Here is a 24963-nt window from a genome sequence, read left to right on the forward strand (position 1 = left end):
CCCCGTTCGTCTCCGTGCACAGGGCGTAACGTCCCCGGCATTCTGCTGAGCGCCGTGTTTTCGGTTTTCAGCTCTTCGCCTGCTTCGATCGAGGGCAGATCTGGAGGAGGTGGGCGCACGGTTTCCTTCCTTCTTTCTCTCCTGTGCTGCAGCGTGAGTGGGCAGAGCCCCGGCTTTGGCACCTGTGTGACACGACCCTGCTTGGTCCCATTGGGGCAGCGCCTGGTGGCTGCACCCATGCAGGTGTTTTGGAGCATCAGTGCAGGTCCGGCACGTGACTGTGAGCCCACCATGGTGCCATCATGGGTGAGGGCTTTGGATGGAGTTTAAGGGTGTTTTCTTACCAGCAGGACAAATGATACAGCGACAGGTTTGTAGGACGCTGCTCATGGAGGTGTCACACATGCCCAAAAGTGATGGAGGTGGAAAGTGCCAGGGGACAATGGGGACGTGCAGCCATCCCACAGTAACCTTGGGGTCACTGGGAGATGGAGTGGAGCTGCTCATGGCTCCCAGTGCTGGAAGGGCCCTGTTCTGCTCCAGCATCTCTTCCGCTGGGTGACCCAGTCCCACAGTCCATGCCTGGAGCTGCCTCATGGCAACGGCCCCAACCCACAACTAGAGCTCCCATGGAACATCAGAGGTAGCACCAGGCATCCCACCATACCCACCCATCTGGGGCACCTCGGTGCCAACCTGCTGGCACCAGGTGGGACAGGACAAGGATGATTAAAGAAAAGTAACTTAAAATATATACAGAGCTCACATTTGGCACAGCTGTGTGCCCATCCCCACCTTGCGGGACAGAGCCGCAGCGCCCAACCTCCATCCATCCATCTGTCTGTCCATCCGTCCATCCGTCCGTCCATCCACCTGCCCACGTTGGGATTGCTATAGGTTGGTGATGTACACCTGCAGCCCATTGGCACTGGTCCAGCCAGAACCTCCCCGAGATTCCCCTCCCCACATATCACCAACACTCTCATAGAGGTTGTCCTGCTTCCCCGGCCACTCCCGTTTTGCTGCCTTCTTCCAGCGAATATCCACAGCCTCATAGTCCGGCTCAGGGCCACGTGCAGCCCAGGCTCTGTCATTGATGGCCTCATAGCAGGGCTCAGGGGGGGCCGTGGGCCAACAGGCAGCTGGAGGAGGCTCCTCATGGGGTGGGGGTGGCCGCCCGGATCCCCCGTCCCTGGGGGATGCTGCAGGGCCATGGTTCCTCTTCTTGGTGGCTTTGCACACCGTTGAGTACATATCTTCCAGCTGCGGAGGGAAGGGAATGGTCTGAAGATGGGTGATCCTGGGAACCCCCCCAGGTCATCCCTAAGCCCCCACAGCCCTGGTAGGATGATGGCATTCACGTACCCACAGGTAGCACTCTTTGCATCACCCAGGATAGCGCTCTGTGCATCTCCTACCTGCACCTGGGCTCCATCCCAATCCCCCAAAAACACAGTTGGAATAGTAGAATATCCCACTGCATGCCCTTCTCTGCACACATTCATTATGGGAGTGGTGTTATGGGTCTCCCCCAGTGCCATACCTTCAGACGGGGCGCATCGCTTGCACCTTCCCAGCACTGTGGGGCTGCAGAGGGCCCTGCCACGGCCCCCTCCTGCTCCTCTGGCACCGTCTTCTTCACCTTCCGGACGCAGGCATAGTCAGCAGCCCCTTGCCTGACCCGGGGGGGGGACGCTGGGGTCCCAGTGGCAGTAGGTACATCATCCTCCCCCATTGCCAGGCACTCATAGAGCGTGTCCGGGGGCGCACGATGCGCTGGGGCGAAGAGCAGGTTGGAGTAGGTCTGGTCAGGGGCTGCAGGCTCAGAGCTGGGGATCAGGGGCAGCTGGCGATGCAGGAGGACGGAGCTGTGCAGGGAGTCAGGAGGCAGTGAGGAGAGGGGGAAATCCAGGCTGGCTGGGCGCTGGTCTGCAGGAAGGAGATGGGACGTGGAGTCACTGCACTGCAGCACAGGGTGTGTGGGGTGGGATGCTCGGGGGTTGCACACACTCACTGTTGTCCTTGGCCTTCAGGCGGTACAGCTCGTGGAGCCTCGTGTCCGACTTGCTGAGCGAGCGCAGCTGTGTCTGTCTGAGCAGGGACTGCAATGGGGAAATGCACGCTGTCAGGGCAGGGCACCCAGAGCTCCCCCCCCCAGCCCTGCCCATACCCTTACCTCATCCACCAGCTTCACGCCGTCTGGAGGGACCTTCTTTCTCCTGCCATGGCTGTGGGAGAAGTGGGACTGAGTGGTGGTAAGCGAGCGGTTGCCTGGGAGCTCAACCCAGCTCCAATGGGAATCGCTGTGCAGCCCTCATCCCAAACCCATCCCCTGCTCCTCCACCAGACTGCAGTGGGGGCAGTGCTGCTGGGGGCTCGTGCACATCCTGCACCCAGCTGGGTACACAGCTCCAGCGCCCAGGAACCCTCAAAACCCCATCAGCATCCTGTTAGCATCTCCCCAGCATTGCACCAACGTTCACCCACCCAATGTTCATCCACTCAACATCCACACCCAGCATCACAACCACAGCCTCTCCCCCAGCTGGGACCAGCTTTTTTGAGTGCAAGCCTCCCCCCTCAATGCACACCAAAGCTGCAGCAGGGATCTGGGTGTGGGGAGCAGCCCTAAAGCACACCGCATCACCGGCCACGTACCGTCGGCAGGCAGCACACAGGGTGCACAGGTAAACCAGGCCTCCGAGCAGGGCCAGGACAGCGAGGGCCACCAGGGGTGGGGGTCCCAGCAGCCCCTCACTGTAGGTCACAGCCATGGGGCACCACTTCTGTGAGTGCTGCAGGGCTGAGCTCTGGGGAGAGAAAACACGAGTGGGGTCGTGCATGGGGACGAGGCTCTCAGCACCCGATGCCCAGCGCCCTGTTCCCTGCCAGGACCCCACAATGCAGCTGTTGGGAGGGGGCTGCCCAGATGCTGCCAACAGCCTCTGCAGGGCCAGCCACCAGGGACTGTATTCTGCCCTGCTGCTGCCTTCCTGGAGGTTCTGCTGCTCCGGATGTTGGTTCCTTTTGATAAAGGAGCAGAACAGAATTCATCTCCCACGTTGCTTTTGAGATCTTACAAAGGAGAAGCCCCAGAGGCACCCCAAATTGTCAGCACGCTCTGGGGACACCAGGGCTGGGCGGTGACCACAGCATAGGGTCAGAAGAGCTGGGAGCCATTTGGTGAGGTCATGTAGGATGTTGGCAACAGCCCTTCTGACAACACCACAACCGCAATGGGGGCCGTGGTGTGACTCAGGGGATGCACAGACAGGATTCTGCTTCTCAGAATGGAGGAAAGCAGAGCAGTTTGTGGCAGTCACCATTCACCCAACACCAGTAAAATCCCATGGCATCGTTCCTTTCCCTGCTCGGCCATTGCTGTGCTGCCAAACTGCCACCACATCCCCAGCACCGATGTCACAGCGGCCGCTCCTTGCTCTGCACACCCCAAAAAGGCCCTGGGGTGTCAACGTGAGAACTTCCCACACCTTCGGAAACGTCGCCGACTCAAAGCCTTTACCCCCCCAGAGAGCAATTATTTCCATGTGGAAATGGAGACGGGAGGTCGGAGACACCAACCAGGCTGGGCAAACCGGCTCACATCAGAGCTGGGAAGGAGCTCCTCTCCCTCCATGGTGTTTTAATTAGGCAGCACTGCTCGCTGTCTGAGCACGCACGATGCGTTACCTGCAGCGCTCCAGACAGTCCCTGCTCAACTCGTTTGGCTCATTATAGAGAATCAGAGGCTGCAGGGGTGGCTGCACCCGGGGCAGGAGCAAGGAGAGGTGCTGGCACTTAGCAGAGCGATACGCAGGAATGGTGGCTGGAGGTGAATGGGGCTTGAAGGGAAATCTTCTCTTGCTGAGACAAGCACACGTGGGGACGGCTCATCCCAGGCCATCCCTGAGCTGTTCGGATTTGAGAGTGAGGTTCTTGAGCTGAACTTAACTCAGAGCTCTTCTCCTGACCTACTTTGCCCGCCCTCTCCACTGTGCAGGAGGTCTGTGGTTGTTCCTGTGTTTTTGACCTAAAAATAACGGTCCATTTTTTTACGCTCTTTGGCACGTTTGGGTTCTGCACTCATTGGGAACAGCCCCCCCCCAGGGACAGGGTGCTGGTTCTACCAATTACCAAGAGTGACCAATTTGAGACCCAACACTCAGACCGAGCAGGTATGCAAGACAGAGATTCCAACCAACTGCAACGTGCAGCTCAATTTCCTGCTAATAAAGCCATGGATCACCAGGTCCTGAGGCTGCTCTCAGGGCAGGAGCTGCAGCAGAGAGCATTCCCATCAGTCCCACTGGTTTGCAGGTGGCTGCAGCTCCGTGGGCATGACACACACTGGGGAATCGCCCCATGTCACGATGCCTCAGCACCAGCACTGAACCTGGTTTCTTACTCTGGGATATGAGGGTTTTTCAGCTCCAAAAGCCACGTTACAAAAAAGCTCGAGCTCCTCAGCTGGGCCTCATGACAACGAAATTTGATTTCCTGTCAATTTAAGTTCTGCTGCTGACGATTTCTCCCAGCATGATTCACTGATGCAGATAACGCTGCACCAACACAACATGAGAACAAGAGGAGAGTCTGCAAAGCTGCCATGGGGAACCACAGCCAGCATGGTGCTTCCCATCCATGATGGCCAATGGGGCCACAGCCGACACAGTGTGGTGCCCTGGGGAGTTGTACCAAAAAAAAGCCCACCAGAATTAGGGGGCTTTCAGTCCGCAGTTGTGAAAAACAAAAGCCTCGTAATGGTTAATCAGCAGCACTCAGCCTGCCCAAGGCAATGGCATGCCATTAATAAAGCTGAAGAATATTTCCAAAGAGGAGCAGGCACGAGTGCTCAGCCCCTGCACTGCGCTCCTGCAGCTCTGACAGGGGTTCCGAGCTCCCATTGAAATAACTTAAAAAAGGGCCAAAAATATCTCTAACGCCAGACCCAAACCTTACAAAGCTTGGATGAGCACTTCTAAGACCCAGCACTAACAATGCAGACCAAGGCAGGCTCCAGAATGCAGCATGAGGGGATGCAGGAGGTGTTTTTGCCCAGATCTCCTGGCTGCCTCTTCGCCCCACATTCAGCACAGTCCTACATCATTTCAGATTGACGAGAGGCCGTTTCAGTGATCACACTCAAGCCTCCATAGCGCCCCTCTCACAGGAGTTCAATGTTTTCCCCAGAGCTGTTCTGGATGCAATCAACAGTTCAAGCCCAAGTTGCTGTGCTTCAGACCTTTCCCATCCCCAGTACCACCAGCACCACGCACAAACCCCGCACGCCTCCCTGCAGGCTTCACCCAGCCGATGCTTCAACTCTGCAGCACTGAAAATAGGAATCCTGCCTGTCCAGTCCGGCTGGCTGCAGCAGCATCTCTGACAGCACTGCAGTTCCCACACGGATTAAATATTTTCCAGCCCCAGTTTAGTCGCAGATACGTTTGCCAGGTGAGAAAGGGACCATCACTTACTTTGCAGAACCTCAGAAGCTGGTGAGTGTGAAGAACAGGAGTCCAGCCATGCTTGCTTCCTTGCCAGTCAACTCGGAGAACTTTGTCTCCTTTAAACCACAGGTCTGCTCCTCATCAGGGGCTCCCAAACATTCCGAGCATCTCGATCCAAGCTCTCCCACTCTTCAGCTCGCTCTCGGCAGGCAGCTCTGTGCAGATACCATGCAGCACAAGACCACAGCTTCCTGACCTGCAGAGCTTGTTGTTTCACCCAGCAGCAGGCTGGGCTTCTCCCCGCCTTGGCTGTGAGCAGGCTCTGCAGGCACCCAGCTCACAAGAGCACCCTCTGCTGCTCTCTGCTCCTGTAGAGCTGGTTTTGGAGCCAGCTGTGTGTCTGCAGGTGAGCGTAAGGAAAGAAGGGGTTGCCACATCTAGTCATTACCTTGCAAACAAACAGCGCCTTAAAAGGGCAGAGGAAAAAAAAACAAGTAAATATTCACCAGGGATGCATCCTGGGTGGGAGGCAGCAGCTGTGTGAATGGAAGTCTGAAAAGTGAAGCTGTGGGAAATCACAAGGGGTAAAAATACGGCTCAACAGAGACACAGGGCTAATACATCCAGTTGTGAAAAGTAAAATACCAAACAGCATCGGGGCACAAAACAAACCAAGGAGTTACTCTGCCCAGCTCATCAGTCGTGGGCCACTCCAACAAGCACCCATGCTAAGCTGGGCACACTAACTCTTGTCACCACTCAGCACTTGTGTGTGGGAACTGCAGACATCGGGGAGGGCACTGAGCAGCCATTGTTAAAAGCCTGAGTTAAACCCAGAGTGTGGAGTTAAACCAGAGTGTGGAGAACATGAATTCAGAACAATGAAGAGACTACAGCCAAATTAGTTACAAACAGACGGATGTGATGTGCTCCAGGCAGCCCACTACCTTTCACAGTGCCCATCACAGCAGAATCCCATTGCTTTCCAGGAGGAAAGAGGCACTCTGAGAGGTTTCCTGAAGATATTAATCTTGTTTATTTTTGCTGTTGCTTTTTGTTTTCCGAGGTGTGTCTGCAGTAATGCTAAATCACATCTCCACTCTGATCGTATCTCCTTCAGCCTTAGGTTTTCTGGTTAGCTTGGCAGTGAATCAGACAGGCCTGCCCCCACAAGGTGATGCAGTTCTACCCAAGCTGACAGCTTCATAATTTTCTCAGAAACAGATAAAAAGGTGGCATTAAGGAAGCAAAGCTTTCCATTAGACAGAAAAAATAACTCAGAATAAAAGGAAATTGATTTTTTTTTTTTAATTAAGAAAAAATGTGTTCTTAAGATACTGGCATGAAATCACTAACTTTTTTTTTTTAAAAAAAAAAAACCAACACAATTACAATGCACAAATCCCACCAGAAGGAGGGTCTGATGAAATCACCATCTCTCCTCTGGGGCAAGGGCCAGCTGCAGCCAACAGAGAATACAACCTTGGGGAGAGGATATCCCTCCTGTGAGAGGACTGACCACACAGCAGGGAAGGGCAGCTCGCCTGGCCTGCTCCCAGGCAGGGCTGTGTGCTCAGCACACACACACCTCCTGGTCCTTGTGCTTGTTCAGGGCACAGTCTGACCTGAGACTGGGTCCTGAAGTTTCTTAATAAAGGATCTGCATTCAGAGAGCCATCTAAGACTGAAAAACTCAAGTAACAACAGAAGCTCAAGGTTCCCTGTAGTGTTGTTCCTGGCTAGGAGGTTTGAGAATCTGTTACTCTGCTGTCTTACTCCCCCAGCTCTGGCACTCAGGGAACCACGCAGCTTCCCATGCCAAGTCAATCAGTTAGGCTATAGCATGTCTGAGGGATACTCTTACAGTCAAATTGAAGAAATACGATGCTTGAGGCCCCTAGTACCCACCCCTAAGCTGCCAGTTTTCTGTCTATGCATTACACTAGGTTTATGAGAAACTGCTCTTTATTTAAGAGTTCTCAGATAAACCCCATAGCAAAGAACAGAAGGTAGAGAGCAGCTGAAGCAATTTGCCTTTGTTGTTTTCAACTAGCATATGCCTTTTCTGCTCTGCCAGAATGTGCCTGGGACCCTGCCTTCACTTGTGTTCATCAGTTGGCTGCAAACACAAGCCACAACCGATGGCAGGATGTGGGGCTTTCAAAGGCCCTCCTCATCTGGTTCGTAGCCAGCAATGTTATCATCTGAGCAGCTACACACTCCAGCTACTGCAGTGATGAGAGGAAAGAAGTGTGCAGGATAGCAGAGAATTGTATTTCTTGTAGCTAGTCCTTATACAAACTTCAAGGCTGGATGGACATGGGCTCATCCTCTTCCCAGCAGAGCTCAGAAGCATCCAGTTTCAGGAACTGCTGCTTTTCAGCCCAGTTTTTGGACTGGGAATGTAGCCTGAGACCCAGAGAAGCAGGATAGCTCACCCGGGCTTTGAGGCCATGAGCACAAGGATTGGCTAGAAGGATAATCACTTCAGTCAAACACCTTCCTCAGAGACTAGAATTCAGTCATCTTCTTATGTGTGTCTGCTTTCTTCTGCTCCCGCTGCAGACTGGCTTCCTGGGCCTGCAGCTGCCCCAGCTGCTTGTGTGCATTAGCCAGCTTCTCCTCCAGCTGAGCGGTAGCAATGCTGTGCCTGAAAGCAAGAAGCATCATAGCATTGTGTCATCCTGCATGGTAAGATCAGAGGTCTGTCACCATCCCAGGAGGGTCTCCCCTTTCTATAGGATCAGCCCAAGGCACCTGCTGAGGGCAGGAAGCACCTGATGCTCAGCACAGTCTGGGCTAGAAAACATCCTCCAGCACTGCTCAACAGCAGCACTTCAGAGATGGGCATGGGAAGGAAGGGACTCTGGAACTTCTCCTGAGAGAGTTCTTCTCTTTAACAGCCTGAATCCCACTCAAAGGACCCCAGACATACCTGCCAGCATCCAAGCTGGGCTGAAGCACATGTAAAGGCTCCCTCTCTCTACTTCTCCCCAGGTCTCGCACAGAAGTTTCCTTCCTCCCTCCCACACCTCATTTCAAGCCCACCCCTTCCCAAATGCACCAAGAATCCTCCGTTTATCCCACGGCCCAAAAGAGAAGTTTTTCATACCGCCCAATATTGCGTGCCAGGGCTTGCTGGATTCCTTTGATATCCTTCTGTGTTTGTTCAATCTTCTCCATCGTCTGGAAGAGGCGGACGCTCAGGGCCTTCTTGGTGCTCTTGCTAGCATGGTAAATCTCTTTGCTTTTCCTCTCCGGCAGTGCCATACCTCCAGCCCTCTCCCCAGTGCTCTTCCCTCGCAGTTTCTCATTCAGAAAGTCAAACACATTGTGGGGTGGCTTGCGGCTGCCTGCAGGGGACCTCCCAGTGTTATTTCCCTTTGCTCGGGATTTCTTCGAATTGCCAGGGTCCAGCCTCCCCTGTTTCTTCCTCTGAAGCACCTCAGCACACTGGTCAAGGGACTTCCCTCGAGGAAGTACCACCGCCTGCACCGGCTCCACTCGGCCCTCAGAATTCTTCCCCAGCCCTGAGAGGGAAAAGCCATGAGAGTCACCAAGCCATTACCACAAGGAAGGACATCCCCTCTCCAAATCAGTTCCACCACAAACCCACACTCACACTGACAAGCTTAGAACAAGCAAGCAGGCTTTGGACGTGCGAAACTTTATAACTACCATCCAAGTCAAGGGAAACAAACACAATCCACAGCTCATTTATGTAACTCAATAGCAGGAGCCTTCTATAGCAGAAGATATGCAAAAAAAAAGCCCAAGGCCAATAGCCAGGTCAGTTTCTGTGAGACAAGGTTCAGTCTCACATCCTTGGCTTCTCAAGGCAGGTTCTTCTTAAAACTGGTTTGGTTTCTCTGGGAGAACCCGAGATAAATCAAGTAGCAAACTGGCCTCCTAAGGCCCCCAAGGCTCCATACAATTTGTGTAGTAAGAAGCTAGTTTAGCAGGCTTTGAAGTCCATGTCTAGAGCCAGGAGATGCTTTAACACAGACATCACAAGCTTCACAAATCAGTTCCCTTCTACCTACCTAAAGCCTCTGAACAGCTCATTCCACAGTTCTCACAACTTTAATGTTAACTTGACCATCGTTTTAAATGCCTCCAATATTTGCTATTACCATACAGGGGCTGGTTCACACATGTGCCTGTACTTCGATTAAATAGTTCTCTTCTTGCCTACTAACACTTTCACCCAGGGGTCATTCATTACATACCTCAAGCCTTAACTAACAGGCCCTTCAGCAAAGTTTTTGCCTCATCCAAAATCTTGGTCTTCTTACCTAGCCTTAGGATCCATCACAAGACTGAGACTGCAACATAGGCAGGCTCCCACACCACGAGGATAACCTTCTTTTCTTACCTTTTCCAAACTCATATCCCATCTGAACAAGCAGTTTGGAGCCAATGCCACGAGTGTGGGCTTCCCAGCCACCGAAAGAAGAACTGCATGCAGGAGCCCATTCTCCATTCTCTGGAACCCCAGAATCTATCACTGTAGCACAAAAAAGACAAACTAGTGACACAGACACAAAGCCGATTTGCAAAAACTTCAACAGCATGAAAACCCTTCTTGATGCAATACAATGTACTTCTCCCATCACAGAATCATTCAGCTGCTCCTCCAGCTTTACTTGTTCCTACTGTGCTGTCACCTTTTACAAAAACCACTTAGAGGGTTACTTGAGAGCTCTCACTTGATTTAATGCACACAGCATCTCATAGTTCCAGGCAGAATCACCTACAAGTTCCTATGTTTCTTTTCTTTCCTTTCTTCTGGGATGGTCAGATTGACATATGCCATCCCAGCAAAGTTTGGCACTGTGGCACATAATATGCTTAATCAGTGCTTTCAGAGCACGTCAATAGCATGAGGATTCTCTAGGCTAGTATGCTAATGATGTGTTATTAGCATTCAGTAATCTCCATTAGGCTAGATTTACAGAGCTCTGGGACACAGCTTTGTCCCTGTGACACAACAGGGGCACTAGCACAGATAGAGTGCTACCTATATATGCTCAAAGAATTCACCTGGGCTCTGTTTGTGTCAGCTTTCTGTAGTAAAAAACCAGGCACAGCTGTTACTCATAAGGCACTGGGAGGTCCAAATACTCGTGCCTGGGATCTCATATGTTATACAGCTCCATATAGGTTCCAGAGAGATTGGAAGTCTCCTGTTTTACTTACTTGCTCAGCTCACACACCCACCTGAAAAATAGACTAAGAACTGGAACTCCATTGTAAAACATTGCGCCCTCTACCTGCTCCCACAGAAACATCCCAGCTTCATCACTAATACTCTGCACAAAAGTAAGATTTCATTCTGCAACTGTAACATAACAGATTCTTCACATTCTCAGACTTTCAGCAACGCAAAAAGAGATTACCCACCCTCTCATGAGAGGTGAGACACTTGCAATGAAAGCTCCAGGAGAGTAATTCCAGGTCCCAGACAGAAGGCAGACACAGATCACAAGGCACTTGTCTCACACCCTCACCACCTTCTCACCTTTAGCATAACCAGAATCATCAACACTGTCTTCATCAGATTCAGCAGATGAGGCACCATCTTCATTTCGTAGTGGGGGAATTATACTATCTCCTTCCACAACAGCTTCCTTTAGCAGCAGGGAATCAAACTTCACAGTGTAATAACCACTGTCAATATCTACAGAAGGAAAAGCAAGAAACAAGAGTTCAAGTAAACTCTCAATACAAACATTGCAGAGGGCTTTCTCAAAGTTAGCTTCAGGGAATGATGTGGGAGAGGAGAAAGGCGCAAGGAACATCTGTTAAAATAGTTATATGCTTAAAAGATTTACTTATAAAAATGAAGAAAGATGGGCTATTGACAAATGGAACTAAAAAGAAGTTTGACTTATTCCCTCTGACCCAGCAATTGCCAAAGAATAAACACTCACCCTTCCCTTCTCAGAACAGAGGGAAGCCTCTACCAACAACTCCCAGATTACTGCAATTCTACTCAAACATGCAAGCAAGAGCCTGCCACACCAGCCTCTTCTCTCTCAGCGCATTTCATGACTATGCCATCATTTCCCTTCTAAATTACTGCTCTTATGTCACCTTGTTTCCTATTCCCTTCCCAAGCCTGACACAACTCAGAACACGTTCTCAACTACCTCCAGATTTTCAGTTCAAAGCCACAGCTACATCCTCAAGTTTTTGCTATCAGTAACCAAAATAGTCCTATTTTGTAATTCCCTAAGCATAGGTGCTCAATCTCTACACAGCTCTGGTAGAACACCCACAAACACCACTCACCAGTTATTTTTGCAGTGTACCATATCCCATCGCTGTGTTTTGCCAGGCAGGCTGAGCCCACCTCCAGGGTGCTCAGATTGGGCTCCTGAAATGGCTGAAGCTCCTCCACAGAGACCACCTGGCCATGTGAAAACCTACCAGGGAAGGCAGAAAAGGAGTCAGATCTACGTCACTGGAAAAGGCTTTAAATATACCCTTTCCTTTCTGACAGGAAACTCAAACAAGTTGTCAGCAGTGATGAATCTGTACCAGTAGTTGCACAGAAGGTTTATCATGCATTATTTCAATTACAGAAGTCATTTATTTTTCATCGTATTCATATCATATATGTTGTCTAACAAAAGAATGCGTCCCACCCCCAAGAATGAAGCTTTCTTTGCAAGGCAGATCTCTGAAAAATCACAGATCTTTTGAGATACTGAGGATTGCACACAGACACACAGGCCTCCATTCAGTGTCCTACTCAAAGCACAGCTAACTTCAAAGACTGATCAGGTTGCTCAAGGCCTTATCTAGGTTAGTTCTGAAGCTCTCCAAAGATGGAGATCCTACAACTTCTGCATGCAGCTGGAACAAAGGCACCATCAACAGACCGTCTTTGGTATTTTTGTTTTAACTCATTAATCTGTGACTAATGTAGCTATCTGAATCATCAGGTAAAATCTCTGCTACTTGACCACAGGGATTTCTGCTTCATCTCTGCATTACCTGAAGAAAACTGTCCAGCTCTTTGATGCCACCAGTTACCATACACAACAGATTTTAAAAACATGGCAAAATCCCACTGGTTACAAAAGCCATCATGTAACACTCAGATGTTCCTGCCTTTGAATAACATGGCCCTTAGCAACAGCAAGGATATGAGCCCCCTCCCCCTCCATATTCTTCTTTACCGACAGTTCTCTTTAAATCTGCATTTGTCATCCAAGAAGAACGGGCACGGCTTCAAGGACTTGTGAGTTGGATAGAGATACAGCACTCTGACACCCGCACTGCCATCTTCCAAGTATTCTGTCCCCACAATCATGGCATTATGGTACTCCAGCGTCCCCCAAGAACTGTAGTATGGGGCTTTAACCTTCATCCCACTCAATTCCTCCTCCTCCTCCCTGTCAGACTCTTCCTCCTCCTCACTGCACTTCAATCCACTTTTCTCCTTGCTTTCTTCATTTCCCTTTGAAGATCTCTCGCTGTTATCAGCTGAAAGCTCATCATCAGTTCCAAGCTCAGCAATGGCTTCCTTGAAGGCAGCATACTCCTCGTCCTGGGCAGAACCGTCGGGGTTCACACGCTGTTCCGGGGCACCTACTTGGGGGGATGAGGAGGAGGCATTTGTATCTAAGGCAGCCAGCAGCTTGCTCTTTTTGACAGCCACCAGGCTGGACTCGGTCAGTTCTATCAGCTGCTTTAAGTCTTCCTGCAACTGAATCAGGTCCGACTGCTGCGAGGGGTCCTGGCCCGCCCCCAGCGCCAGCTCTACCTGCTGCAGCTGGGCGTTGTAGGCCTGGATCGCTGCTTCCAGGCTCTCTTCATCCATTCCGAACAAAAGAAAGGCGTGTTTAGCTGTGTCCTTTCCGAGAACTCAGAACGTGCCCCAGAATCATACGTAAAGCAGTTCGGTGAAATTCCCGCAGCGCACAGACGGCCGGCGGTGCGTCGAGGCCCCCGGACAGCTCGGGACTGCTCTGCCCTGTCCTGCCACCGCGCCGCCGGAGGCCTCCGGAGCCGCCGGGCTCTCTCACGGCCGCAGCCCAGACCTCCCCACTCAGCTCCCGCACCCCCGCGGTACCGCCGCCATCACACTCCCCCCACTTCCGCCCCTCTGGGCAGCCACTTCCGGCTCCTCCAGCTGACGCGCAACGCCACTTCAGCGACCGGGCCCTCCGTTCTGCACTTGCGCATCCGGGTCCTCTCACGCTTCCTGTGTCGCTGAGCCCTCTGGGAGTTGTAGTTCAAAATCACCATCTTCTCTCCGCTCTCGAGGCGGCGTGAGAACTACGCTTCCCAGAGCGCCTCGCGAGGGACGGCGCCGGCGGCCGGTGTCGTGGGGGAGCGCGGCGGCGGCGGCGGCGACGGCGACGCTGGTTGACGGGAGGCGCTCCCGGAAGCGGGTGAGGGGCTTCTGGTGTGCGGGTCTGCGCTCCGCGGCCGGGCCTGCAGGGTACGGCGGGGTTCGAGGCGGCTCTGCGAGCGCGGTTGGGCTCTGAAGGGCGGGGACGGCGGTGAGGGCCGCGGTCTGTGGGGCAACAGCGAGGGTCGGGGGGCTCCGCGGGGCCGGGGCTGCTGGTGGGCCCGGAGCGGGGCTCCTGGGCTGCACTGCGTGCCCGGTTCCGGGCTGTTCGGGGGCAGAGCCCTGCAGCCTGCCGTGCCCCCCCGCTCTGCGCACTGCCCAACCCTCCCTTCACCTCTGGAACGCTTTTTTGTTGTCTTTTCTTTATTATTTTTTTTCCCCCTGGCCTTTAGGCAGCGTTGTTTGACTTCAGAGCGGTTGTTCACTCGCGCAAAGGTTGTCGCTTGTAAAACTCTTTGCCCTGAGGTTCCTCTTTGAGTCTGTGTTGAACAAAAAGCAGTTCCAGTGCTGCGGGCTCTCGGTACCGCCGTGCCTCGTGTTTCAGCAGCTCCTCTCTGCCCTGTGCAAAGCCCACGAGCAGCAGTGAGTGCTGCTGGCAGCTGCTGTGTGTGCTTCTCAGCCCTGTGCTGCTGGCTGTTCCACTGCACGGCCTTATATTGTGACCAGCTGCTTTGTATGGTGGGTGCTGTAGCAGCTGGAGAGTGGAGAGTTTGGGATAGGTGAGCATTCCTACACATCTGCAGGGTACATTTGGATGTGAGCTCGGTTTGGCTGTTGAACATCCCATAATACTGTCACGTGGGTCACAAATGAAGTGAGGGGATGCCAACCTGCAGTATGCTCAGAATGCTCTTTCTGTATATCTGTATGCCAATGCTCTTTCTGTATATCTGTATGCCACTGGCTTCTTTTCTATGAGTCTTATATGTGCTGCAAGTTACTTTCAAGCTCTCTGTTAAGTCCCGAAGTTTTGAAATGAGAAGTGAATTTAGTGGGTGCTGTGCTTTGTATGGTGAAGCAGAGGTGAAGCTACTTGGAAGATCACCCCTTGCTCAGGTGTGTTTGAACATTGGATCTTGAGCTGTTTGCATGCTTGCTTTTGTGCCTGTGATTTGTCCTAGGGTTGGCTTAAGAGTTACTGATAAATGAGAAACATAACTTATTAATCTGATGTTGGGAAACATTTAGATTGTGGAATGAAAGAATTTTGGAAATGATCTGCTTGTTAATGATTTCCTGGCATCTGTTGCAGGAGCAGGATGTATACTCTGCTGTCCGGACTCTATAAGTATATGTTCCAGAGGGATGAATACTGCATCTTGATCCTTGGTTTGGACAATGCTGGTAAAACAGTAAGTGCAGTCTATTACCAATTGCATAGAGGTTGCATGCAGTCCTAAACATCCCCATCTCCAGAGATAAAACTTCTACCATATAGGTCAGTCTTTCTTCACCTGTAACATGGGTTATTTTAGCAATGTTACCCCCAAAGAATCAACTTTTATCTCGTATGTAAATTTAGCATAAGCTTTGATAATCCTGTAATCACTTGTGAGCCCTTCTTTCTGTACTGAAATAGGGAGCAAGAAAAGTGTTTTGTTTCAAGGTTAGGTAGGGCAGTATCTGTTGGAACAGGTCTGGGACAGGGTTACCCAAGGCAGTAGAATATTTGGGAGTAAATACTTTTTCACATTCCTTTTCAGACCTTCCTTGAACAGACTAAAACTCGATTTAACAAGAACTACAAAGGGATGAGTTTGTCGAAAATCACAACCACTGTAGGCTTAAACAGTAAGTAAATATGGATTATTATTATTATTGTTGTTATTACTATGGCCTACTTGCAAAGTTAGGCACTCATTCTTGAGTGTTTGAATTATTTAAGAGTAGACAAGACCAAAATAGTTCCTGCACATGAAGGTCTTCTCTCCCAATCCTCCCCCTGTGTGTTTTTGTGAGAGAATAAAATCGACTGGCTTAGCTTATAAGAAAAGATAACCTTGAAGTCATGAAAACCTAAAGAAGCAGATGTTCCATTTCAGGGTTACACTCAGTGGTTAAATAACATTTTGCTGGAATTCTTTGCCCTGATTCTGATATTATTTGCATTGATGTGGTTATATCTGATGTAGCAGACACTTTTTCCTCATGTATTGTTCTGTTGCTGGAAGTAGTTCTGTATATGATTTGCTCCACCCCAGCACTCTCAGTGTCTGTGCTTTAGAGAACCCTTTTAGTTTTCACTGGATTGTTTTTTCTTCTTTCCTTCTAGTTGGTACCATTGATGTTGGCAAAACTCGGCTGATGTTTTGGGATCTTGGGGGCCAGGAGGAGCTGCAGTCTCTCTGGGACAAGGTTGGAGATGTAGTTTTCTCTTTTGGTCTCTTTCACAGTGACAGAGCTATGATCCTTTGATAATCATACAGGTTTATTGGTAACCTTAGTCTTCAGCATCAACCCTTTTCCAAAGGTTTGAATGTATCTTTGTGAAATTAGCAAAGATTGTGCTTCATATTTGCATTAGTGTTAACAGACAGTAATTACCATTAGATATGAGGGTTGTGATGATAGAGAGAAGCTCTTTAGGGCTTGTGGAGCAGATGTGATTCTTCATCTGCTTCATTCAGTAAGCCAGCAAGCAGGCAATGCATTTTATGTGATGCCATTCTTCTCTCCAAACATATGATGCAAACAGCTGGCTTTTCGTGGTCGATCTCTTTCACCTGTATCAAAATTTTACTAAATAAAATAAAAATCTACAAGAGTAACAGTTGGCCCTAGCTGCTACATACACTAACATCTGTGTTATCCTTTCAGTATTATGCTGAATCTCATGGTGTGATCTACGTTATTGACTCCACTGATGAGGAGAGGCTTTCAGAATCTAAAAGAGCTTTTGGTAAGTATACTGTATTTTACTAGTCCTGTGATTTCATCATGTTTCTTGGCACTGTTTTGTCATTGCCATTGTGTCTGATCCTGCAGCCTGTTGGTGACACATCTGTAGTACGTGTGCATCTTTGTGTAATAAATAACTGTGTTTATGAGGTAGAAGTCTGAAAGGTTGGAACAAATGAAAATACAACACGAGGAGGATCCTCTTGCTTCATTGGGCAAGAAGGGTCTTGTATTTGGACAACTTTGCCTTCCAGAACTGACTAAACCTCTGTTCTGTTTTCTGTGCTTTACAGAGAAGATGATTACTAGCGAAGCTCTGGAAGGAGTTCCAATTCTGGTGTTGGCTAACAAGCAGGATGTAGAGGTAAGATTATTTGCAGATGTGCTTCTTAAATGAGCAAACAGACCTTGGGAAGCTGGGCTCTGCATTTGTGTTACATTTATTTGATATTCCTGGGCTGATACCTATTGAGCTTTCTCACTGCTGGAAACAATTCCTTTGAATTTAGTTTTTTCTTTTTTTCCCAACCCTTTCCCAGTGATGTGGGTAAGATTACTACAGAGGCACTTTTCCCTTCTGATTTGAAGCTTTTTTTGTAAACAGAACAGACTATAGCTATGGGATGGCTTTCCTGTGCTGTGGGTTGGTATCTTGATTTGTGATTTTTTTTTTTTTTTCCTTGTTTATTCAGCAAAATTGGTTAGTGAAGTTTGTTTATGCTCTTTTGGGTTGTACATGGAATTCCAGTACTGCAATTGGAGAGATCAGTCTCTAGATGGAGCTAGAGACTGTCGGGAAAACTTGGAGTAGGAACCTTTACAGCTGTGATCAGTAGCTGTTCCAAAGAGTGGCAGTGCTTCCCAGTTCCTTTCCCTGGACAGTACACCTATCTCAGTGAGTGTAGTTGTGGCAAATCCTTGAGACTTCCATAGAAATCACTTTGGATATAAAGGTGGATTTTGTTGTTATTCATTTGTACAGCACAGGAGACATTTGGATGATCATCAGGTTATCTAGGCACAGAAAGAAAAGAAGTGTAATTCCACGTTAGGGACAGCATAAACTTAAGATCCACAATTCCTGATTTCAGTTCCTGACTTTGCTGTGAACTCTGGTGTATGGGAAAGATGAGTGTCTTTTCTATGTGGGAACTAGAATATTACCTCTCGTGCTTCCATGCAGCAGTACAGTAAAAGTGAGCAATCTGCACTCTTATCTTTAGCCATTGAGATTTAACTACATGCAGTGACTTAAAAGCTGTTTGAAATTTCCTTATGGCCATATATGCATTTTTTGTTATGGACATACTGCAGAGCTCAGTTCTTCTGGCGCCCAAGCTGGGCCAATGCAAACTGAACAAGTGGCTACAAAGAGATATTTGAAATGGGCTTTCAAGGTAAAAACTATGAAGGTCTAGAGGGTCTGGGAGCAGCCCACCGTTTCAGTGCCTTCATGCAGAACTGTGATGAGATAAGCAAAGCTACGCTGGCTGGAAGTATATCTATTTTCAAGTAATATCTAAATTGTGGAAGTGTAGAGGTCTAGTCATAGGCTGATCTTGGACATCAACACAGAGTGAAGGGACATCAATGCTGTTAAGAAAACACTGAAGCATCTATAGCATATTTCTGAGTAATTAGGCTCTCTTAAGCAAGGGTTAGAAAACAGGAGGTCTTTATTTCTCTTCCACTGATCTAGCAGGAGTGAAGAACTTTGGAAGAAAATTGAACATTACAAAGCAATCAGTGACACAGATTGTTCTGCTGTGGATCTCCAGTCACGTAATTGAAGTGAAGAATTCTCCCCAGCATTCCTCTGCTGTTAACACAGATCGTAATGAGGGAAGATAAATGGTGTCTTAATCATTCTGGTATTTGTAGGTGAAAAATAATGTAGGTTGCTTACATTTATAAAGGTCAGAAGAATACTTGTGTTGTAACGTCTCCAAACTCTGACGTGGATTTATGTTCTGAAAAACAAGTGAAGGAAGTTTTTGACTCAATGCTTGAAATGCACGCAGTCTCGTAAAGCATGAGATTCTTTTTGGTTCTGATGATAAATAACTTGCAGAAAGAAATTCCTTTCTTAGCAGCCACTGCTACCCTGGGGTGAATTGCATCCACAGAGCGCTGCCAAGCATGAGTGATGTTTGGCAGGATCAGGAGATGGAATAACATCACAAGCCATGAAATAGCTGTTTTTCTATCCTGGAAACAATTTCTGTGAATCTTCTTTTACCAGGAATACAGCAGAGCTTCAATACTAGGCTGTTCTGAAATGCTGATTGAGTGCTGAGTCAAAAGCGTGTTGTGAGAGGGCTGGTTGTGGTTCTGTTTGCTTTAAAGGAGCTGCAGCTTTGCTGGGGGCATTGGTATCTGACAGGTAATATTTGGTGCTGACTCTCAAGTCAGTCTCACTTTTGGCCCATTTTGCTTTATCTGTTTACTGCTGAGTAAACAGCAAAGAATTTTCTGTCTGCAGATGTGAATGCAGCATTTAAAAACCTTTAAACTCTCTGTGTTTCTGAACTGTAAAATGGGGAACAGAGTGCCTCACTTAGGAAAGTTATTAGAAATACTAGAAAAAACCTAGCTAAAAATGAGTCTATGGAAGTGGAGTGTTGTGTGATGCTTTGGGAGGAGGTCTTGTGTTCTTGGTCATAGGGTAAATGTTGGGAGTTTAGTTTGAAATTAGCAGAATATTGGAAAGCTTCTGTTGTCTTTGGGAAATGAGAGGAGTGGTGGTGACTGCAGCAGTGTGCTTGTGAAGACTCCTGGTGCTCTCTTTTTGCCATACAGATGTTGGAAAACAAACCTTCCACACGATGACTATTCTGAATTCCCACTGAAGAAATACTACAGCTTCTCTGTTAAATTAGTTTTAATTTAAAATAAGCTTCCATAAAAAGAACGTAGCACAGAATGCAGACCAGGTTAGTTAGTATCTTTTTTTTTTTTTTTTTTTCAGTATTTTTATTTGGGCCTTATTATGATTAGCTACCTTATTATCACTAGTTCCTTTTCTAGTTCCATTCTGCCAGTTACCCTGGAGGTGTCTGGGAAGCCCATACTTGAAGCTTTGTCCTGGCATGACTGTGCCTCAGAGAGCCTGCACGAGATGATGATTCTGAACAGTCTTTAGGGGAAGTGGAGGGGGATATCTGAGTCCTCAAGTTGTGATTTTCCTCCGTTGTGGTAGATAGCATCACCCCAGAAAGGTCATCTGTGGATTTTATTATTGTAATGTTACGCTGTTGATGTGATCACAAATCCAGTTTCCCTAGTTTGCTCTCTGGTTTCAGCTGGGAGACAAAACACATCTATAAACAATTGTTTTGTAATGGAGATAGGAAGGAGGAAAAGAGAGGAACTTAGAAGCCACAACTGACATTTTCTCCTAAGCACGAGAAGCTCAGATGCTCCTGGTTGGCAGTGAATGTCATACAGAAAGTAAGCTGCATGTTTTAGAAACCTGAACAAACGGATCATTTGGAAATAATCTCTCACCCATCTTTCATCCCTACTGGTATGAATTCCAGGTCCCAAGTCCAGGCTTACTCTTGTGAAGTTAGTATGTGATATATATTTTTATTTTATTTTATTTTTTTACTATTTATCCTACTGGTGACATGTTGTCTTCATGAATTTCATAGTTTTTCATTTGGCAAAAATCTTGCAGTAAGTTATAATGGCTTTGGTGCACAAAGTAACGTTTTTGGATCTCATTGGTTGCAGCTGAAGGTTTGAACTCAGGTCATAAGAAAACACAGTCATCAAAAGTTGCACAACAAATGGATTCGAGGAATTCACAGTGGAAAATCACAATTCTGAATTCCAGGGCACTGTGTGAATTGGGTGTCATTAAACTCTCAGGTCATTTCTTAAGAATGCTTCTTAGTTATAAGCACTGAGATTTGCTTATTTATCACACTACCATCCCCACATTAGTTTTCTCTATCAAGTTTCTCCAGAACCAGCATTCTGATTGCTGGTATCATTCATTTCTTTCTGCTGAGTTAAGACCCAGGCTTACAGAAGGCTGAATTCCTGATTGTGTGTCGTCTCTACTATCAAAACATACTTACATGTGGCTTAATCCTCCAGCCTCACAAGGATCTGATGTGGCATTTGAGTAAACACGTGCCTAAAACATGTGTTTGAGCCTTGCTGAGGGGCTATAATCTCTTAACAGAAAGAGGAAGAAAGCTGGGCTTGTGGCCAGCAGAAGTGCTTAAATGGATTGTCCAAGGCTTCCGAGCACTGAGATCAGAATAGGATTTAAAAGCTGGTGCCTAATTTCAATCTTCAGTGACTGCAGACCTCAGCGTCAGTAGGGCGAGTTTGCTCATCTTGTAACCCTAAGAATAAAGGATTTCTGATGTCACCATCCGTTCTGTCAGGAACATAATGTGCTGATTTCTTGATTTTTGTTATGTGTTTGTCTCTTTTAAAATTGCTTCCCAGTAATCTCTTAGCAAATCTACACAATTGCAAGAGCTGGTGGTGAAGTGACACCAGGCTTCTGGAAATGCGTTCTGTGCTATCAGTGTTTTCTTCCATGTGTGAAATGCCAACAAACGGGTCCAGGGAGACTTTAATGTCAAAGAATGCTCTGGGTACTTAGGAAAGATAGCAGTCAGCACGTTCTGCAAGTGCAGATCAGGCAGGGCACTGGCATTGGGTTGGCTGCAGAAGCTGGCGTAGCTGGGATCCTGGTAAGAGTCCATTTCTAAAGGGCTGGTGAATAGCTGTGCTCCCATAGTGTTCTGTAAGGCAGGACTTGTGTGTGATGGTTGGGGCAGGGGTTGTCTGCAGGGTGTACAGGCTGTGCTCCTTTCATGGCTACTGAAAAGAAGTTGAAAAACCTTTTTTTTTAAAAATGAAAGTAAAGTGAATGTGCTGTGTTAGTACGTAAGGGGAGGGGGAGGTGTTAACCTAACATCACTGTGCCATCTTGGCTGGAGCAGAACTGTGGATGTGGTAGGATTTGTTTTGGTAGCCTGCTGTCTCCTGCAGCATAGAAAGAAAGCTCTTGTTTGATTTTCTTTGCAGACTTGTCTGTCAATACCTGACATCAAAACAGCATTTAGTGACTGCATTAACAAAATTGGGAAGAGAGACTGCCTAACACAGGCCTGCTCTGCTCTGACTGGGTGAGTATGGTTAACAGAACAGCTGTGTAGTGCCATACAAGGAGGTCAGCATGACAGAGTGCAGTAACCATGGTAAGGGAGCTGTGTTTCCTTCCCAGCAGTGACAGACACGTTTGTGAACCTTGAACTTGCACCAGGTCAGCAACTCCATCTGTAAATCCCTTCTATAAAACATGATGAAAATATTCCAGCCCTGTCTGCTCACAGGCACAAAGCGATGAGACCTGGGGGCTTAGGGAGCTGGTGATGCTTCTCCTTTGTTTTTCCTTCCCCATACACATTAATCCTTGCAGTGGTTCATTTGGCTTTTATGCAGTAAGTCAATTGAAAATACAGCTGTTTATGACACTGCCAGGGCAGTGAGTGGTGTTCCATTGCTGGTGGAGTAATTATGATTTTGCTTTCATATTTTTGGGCGTGCAGATGAGCTTTGTTATATAGATAATATATATAGCTGTCTGATAGAGCTTGTGTGCCAGGGAATCATGTGGTTTAAAACACAGTGACTAGAACAGACCAAAATTTGGGAGACGGGGATATTTCTTCATGCCTGTGCAGCTGCGTGCCATGGCCTTGACCAGACCACCTAGTTCTCAACTTCTTGGCATCATTCTTGTGCATTGTGTCAGATGTTACTTTGGCAACACTTTTATTTCTTGAGTGAAAAGTTTTATTTGGCATTAAGACAAAAGTACTGTGAGAGATGGTTAGAGAAATACTCCTGGCTGAAGTACTGAATCCAGAGCTTTGAGATTTCTTCTCTTTTTTAATGTAACCACAAAGCTGTCATATAATACAAGCTACTGGAAAACATAAGTAAAGCTTCTTAAACCATGGGAAAAAATCTCAGCTGTCTACATTACTAAGAACCAAATGCTGTTAAGTAGATGAATGACCACAACAACAAAAACAGTGGGTAAGCACTGACTGGAAGAGAAGCATTAGATAATAACCTTATGAAACACAACCTTTACCATTGTGGTCATACAAACACTTCTATTTTTGATCTCTGTGGAAATTCCTTGCAAAATTTCATTTTGAGTTTGCACTAATAAAACTACTGGTAGAAGTCCTGTCTGGGAAGCTGTGCAGACCAGTTTATTGCTTGGCAAACCCAGCACAGATGATTACAGAAAGTTGGAGCCAGATTGGAATATGTGATACAGCTAGCTTGGGACTTGCAGCAAATAACCTCAAACCAGCTGACTGTCAAGTGCTTTAACATTCAAGGTTTCTCCAGAGCTGATGTCTCATCAAGTTGCACATAGACTTGTGGAAACAACCGAGAAACAAAATATGGACTTTAAATGCCAAATTGAAAAAAAATCTGATTCCCAATTGTTTGGATGTATGAGAAGCTTCAATAGTAATACCAGCACTGAAGTGCAGGGCAGGACACTTTGCTTTCTCTTGTAAGTTGTCAGTTAGGACCTACATGCACCACATTTTTGTGTTTTAATCTTGCCTACCTGTCTTATTTCCTCAGCAAAGGTGTGAACGAGGGAATTGAATGGATGGTGAAGTGCGTGGTGAGGAACATTCACCGACCCCCAAGAAAGAAGGACATCACGTAAGAAATTCCAAGGCAGACAAGGAATGGACATTCTCTTCCCACACAGCTTAGTGTTCTCTTTAAAGAAGGTGGTCCACCAGATTCCTATTACACCTGATTCTTTCCGAAGTTTGGAGATAGACATTCTCTTTCTTTGTCTAAAAAACTTGAGCAAAGGATTCCAGCTGGGGTTGGGGAGAATCTCTTACATCAAGTATTAAGCCATTGACCTGAGAGCATAGACTGAGTGGCAGTCTGTACTTTGTTGCAGATGCAAAGAACTTCATTTTCTACTTTGTATTACTTTGTGATTCTTGATTTATTAGTCTGATGGGCTAGAGGCCAGTAATGTGGAACTCTCCTCCCTTGAAGGAACTGAGTAAGTGAATATGAAAGGGGAGGGAGCATGACAAATGGCTCTCCCTTCTCTCTGAGAAAATACCTTGCTGCTCCAGCCCCATGGCTACCAAAGGTGGTGTTACTGGCCCTGTTATGCTTTTGTTTGTATGATGGGGAGAGACAGTGTTGATTATAACTCAGTTTTTTGGCACGTTGATCCATGACTTTTACCTGTGGTAAATGCAGATATAGAAGCCAACCTGTAGCACAGTGATACACTGTTTGAAAAGGGTATTCTTAACAGGACAGGAAGCACTGCCTTGCTTTGACTGCCAGTCCCTGCTGTGCATTCTTCTTAATTGTAAGAATAATTGATTGCCTTGTTTAACTGGAATGAATTGGGGCACTCTGTGTTTAATGTCTAGGCCGAAATCTGAACCACTGGGCAGGGAGAAAATCAGTATGCAATAAAGCTTCCTGTTCCTTTGAACTCTCTTGTTGAAACGACTGATGAGTCTTATAAGTTCAGAATTGTTGGTACTTGGCCTTCTAGGGTTTTTTGAAATGCAGGAAGGAACAGAAAGGCAGCTCTCAAAGTCAAATAGTGCTCCCTTCTCTTCTAGCCTACCCAGCTAGTAGTAATTCTGTGGGCATATCACTAACATTTCTCCAAATACCTCTTTGAAAACATCTGGGTGCATTTTATGGTGGTTTGGCTGTGGGCATTATTCTTTGTGTGGCTGAGTTACTCTTGGCACTGGTGGGCATTTGATGCTGTTTGCACCTAATGAAAGTTACATTGTTCTGGCTCTGTTTGAGTAAGATACATGGTGATATTTGTTTAAAGATATGTTATCTGGCGTCTGCCAAAGACCTCTGTGTTAAATGTTCTGTGTGCAACTTACTGCCAATTTTTTTTTTTCCACAAAAGCATTCATTTCCTTGCTTTGAGTCAAGGTGTGAAGGAACCTGAAGTATATCGTGAAGTACATGAAGCCAGAACAGAGTCTTACTTCTGTATAACACTAGGACAGGAGAAGGCGAGGCAGTTGTCGTGGAAGAAAAACAGTGATTGGTACAGAATGGAAGTGATTCCAGAATCTGGTTCAAATCCCTTGCAGTTACCTGCTGTTAGAACAGATGGGATAGCACACTGCCTGAGTTTGAGTTGGAGTGGTGCAAATATCAGTGCTGTATCCCAGAAGA

General features: G+C 47.6%; 3 protein-coding genes across 4 annotated transcripts; 1 reads left to right on the forward strand and 2 right to left on the reverse strand.

The window, feature by feature from the left end:
• Positions 1-260: 260 nt before the first annotated feature.
• On the reverse strand, positions 261-6739 carry LIME1 (Lck interacting transmembrane adaptor 1). Its single transcript, XM_090152192.1, has 6 exons — positions 5478-6739; positions 2659-2810; positions 2177-2228; positions 2015-2102; positions 1544-1929; positions 261-1263 (listed from the first exon to the last, which is right to left on the reverse strand). Exons 2-6 carry the CDS (start codon positions 2772-2774, stop codon positions 892-894), a joined length of 1014 nt encoding a protein of 337 aa, XP_090008318.1. The 5' UTR covers positions 2775-2810; positions 5478-6739; the 3' UTR covers positions 261-891.
• A 658-nt stretch (positions 6740-7397) lies between these two features.
• On the reverse strand, positions 7398-13601 carry ZGPAT (zinc finger CCCH-type and G-patch domain containing). The gene is made up of 6 exons (XM_031589363.2): positions 12638-13601; positions 11745-11878; positions 10972-11130; positions 9826-9957; positions 8563-8980; positions 7398-8100 (listed from the first exon to the last, which is right to left on the reverse strand). The coding sequence occupies exons 1-6, from the start codon at positions 13279-13281 to the stop codon at positions 7962-7964; spliced, it is 1626 nt and encodes a 541-aa protein (XP_031445223.1). The 5' UTR covers positions 13282-13601; the 3' UTR covers positions 7398-7961.
• Positions 13602-13732: 131 nt separating this feature from the next.
• On the forward strand, positions 13733-23547 carry ARFRP1 (ARF related protein 1). Of its 2 annotated transcripts, none has more exons than XM_031589404.2 (8): positions 13733-13905; positions 15068-15167; positions 15519-15606; positions 16088-16170; positions 16633-16714; positions 17007-17077; positions 21766-21866; positions 23353-23547. In XM_031589404.2, the coding sequence occupies exons 2-8, from the start codon at positions 15075-15077 to the stop codon at positions 23438-23440; spliced, it is 606 nt and encodes a 201-aa protein (XP_031445264.1). In that variant the 5' UTR covers positions 13733-13905; positions 15068-15074; the 3' UTR covers positions 23441-23547. The 2 variants fall into 2 exon arrangements, with proteins under 2 accessions (XP_031445264.1, XP_031445257.1); XM_031589397.2 differs by having other exon boundaries at positions 13733-13855.
• The last annotated feature ends 1416 nt before the right edge of the window (positions 23548-24963 follow it).

Source organism: Phasianus colchicus, chromosome 17, assembly GCF_987193195.1.
Source record: "Phasianus colchicus chromosome 17, bPhaCol1.hap1.1, whole genome shotgun sequence".
In the NCBI taxonomy this organism is placed as follows: domain Eukaryota; kingdom Metazoa; phylum Chordata; class Aves; order Galliformes; family Phasianidae; genus Phasianus; species Phasianus colchicus.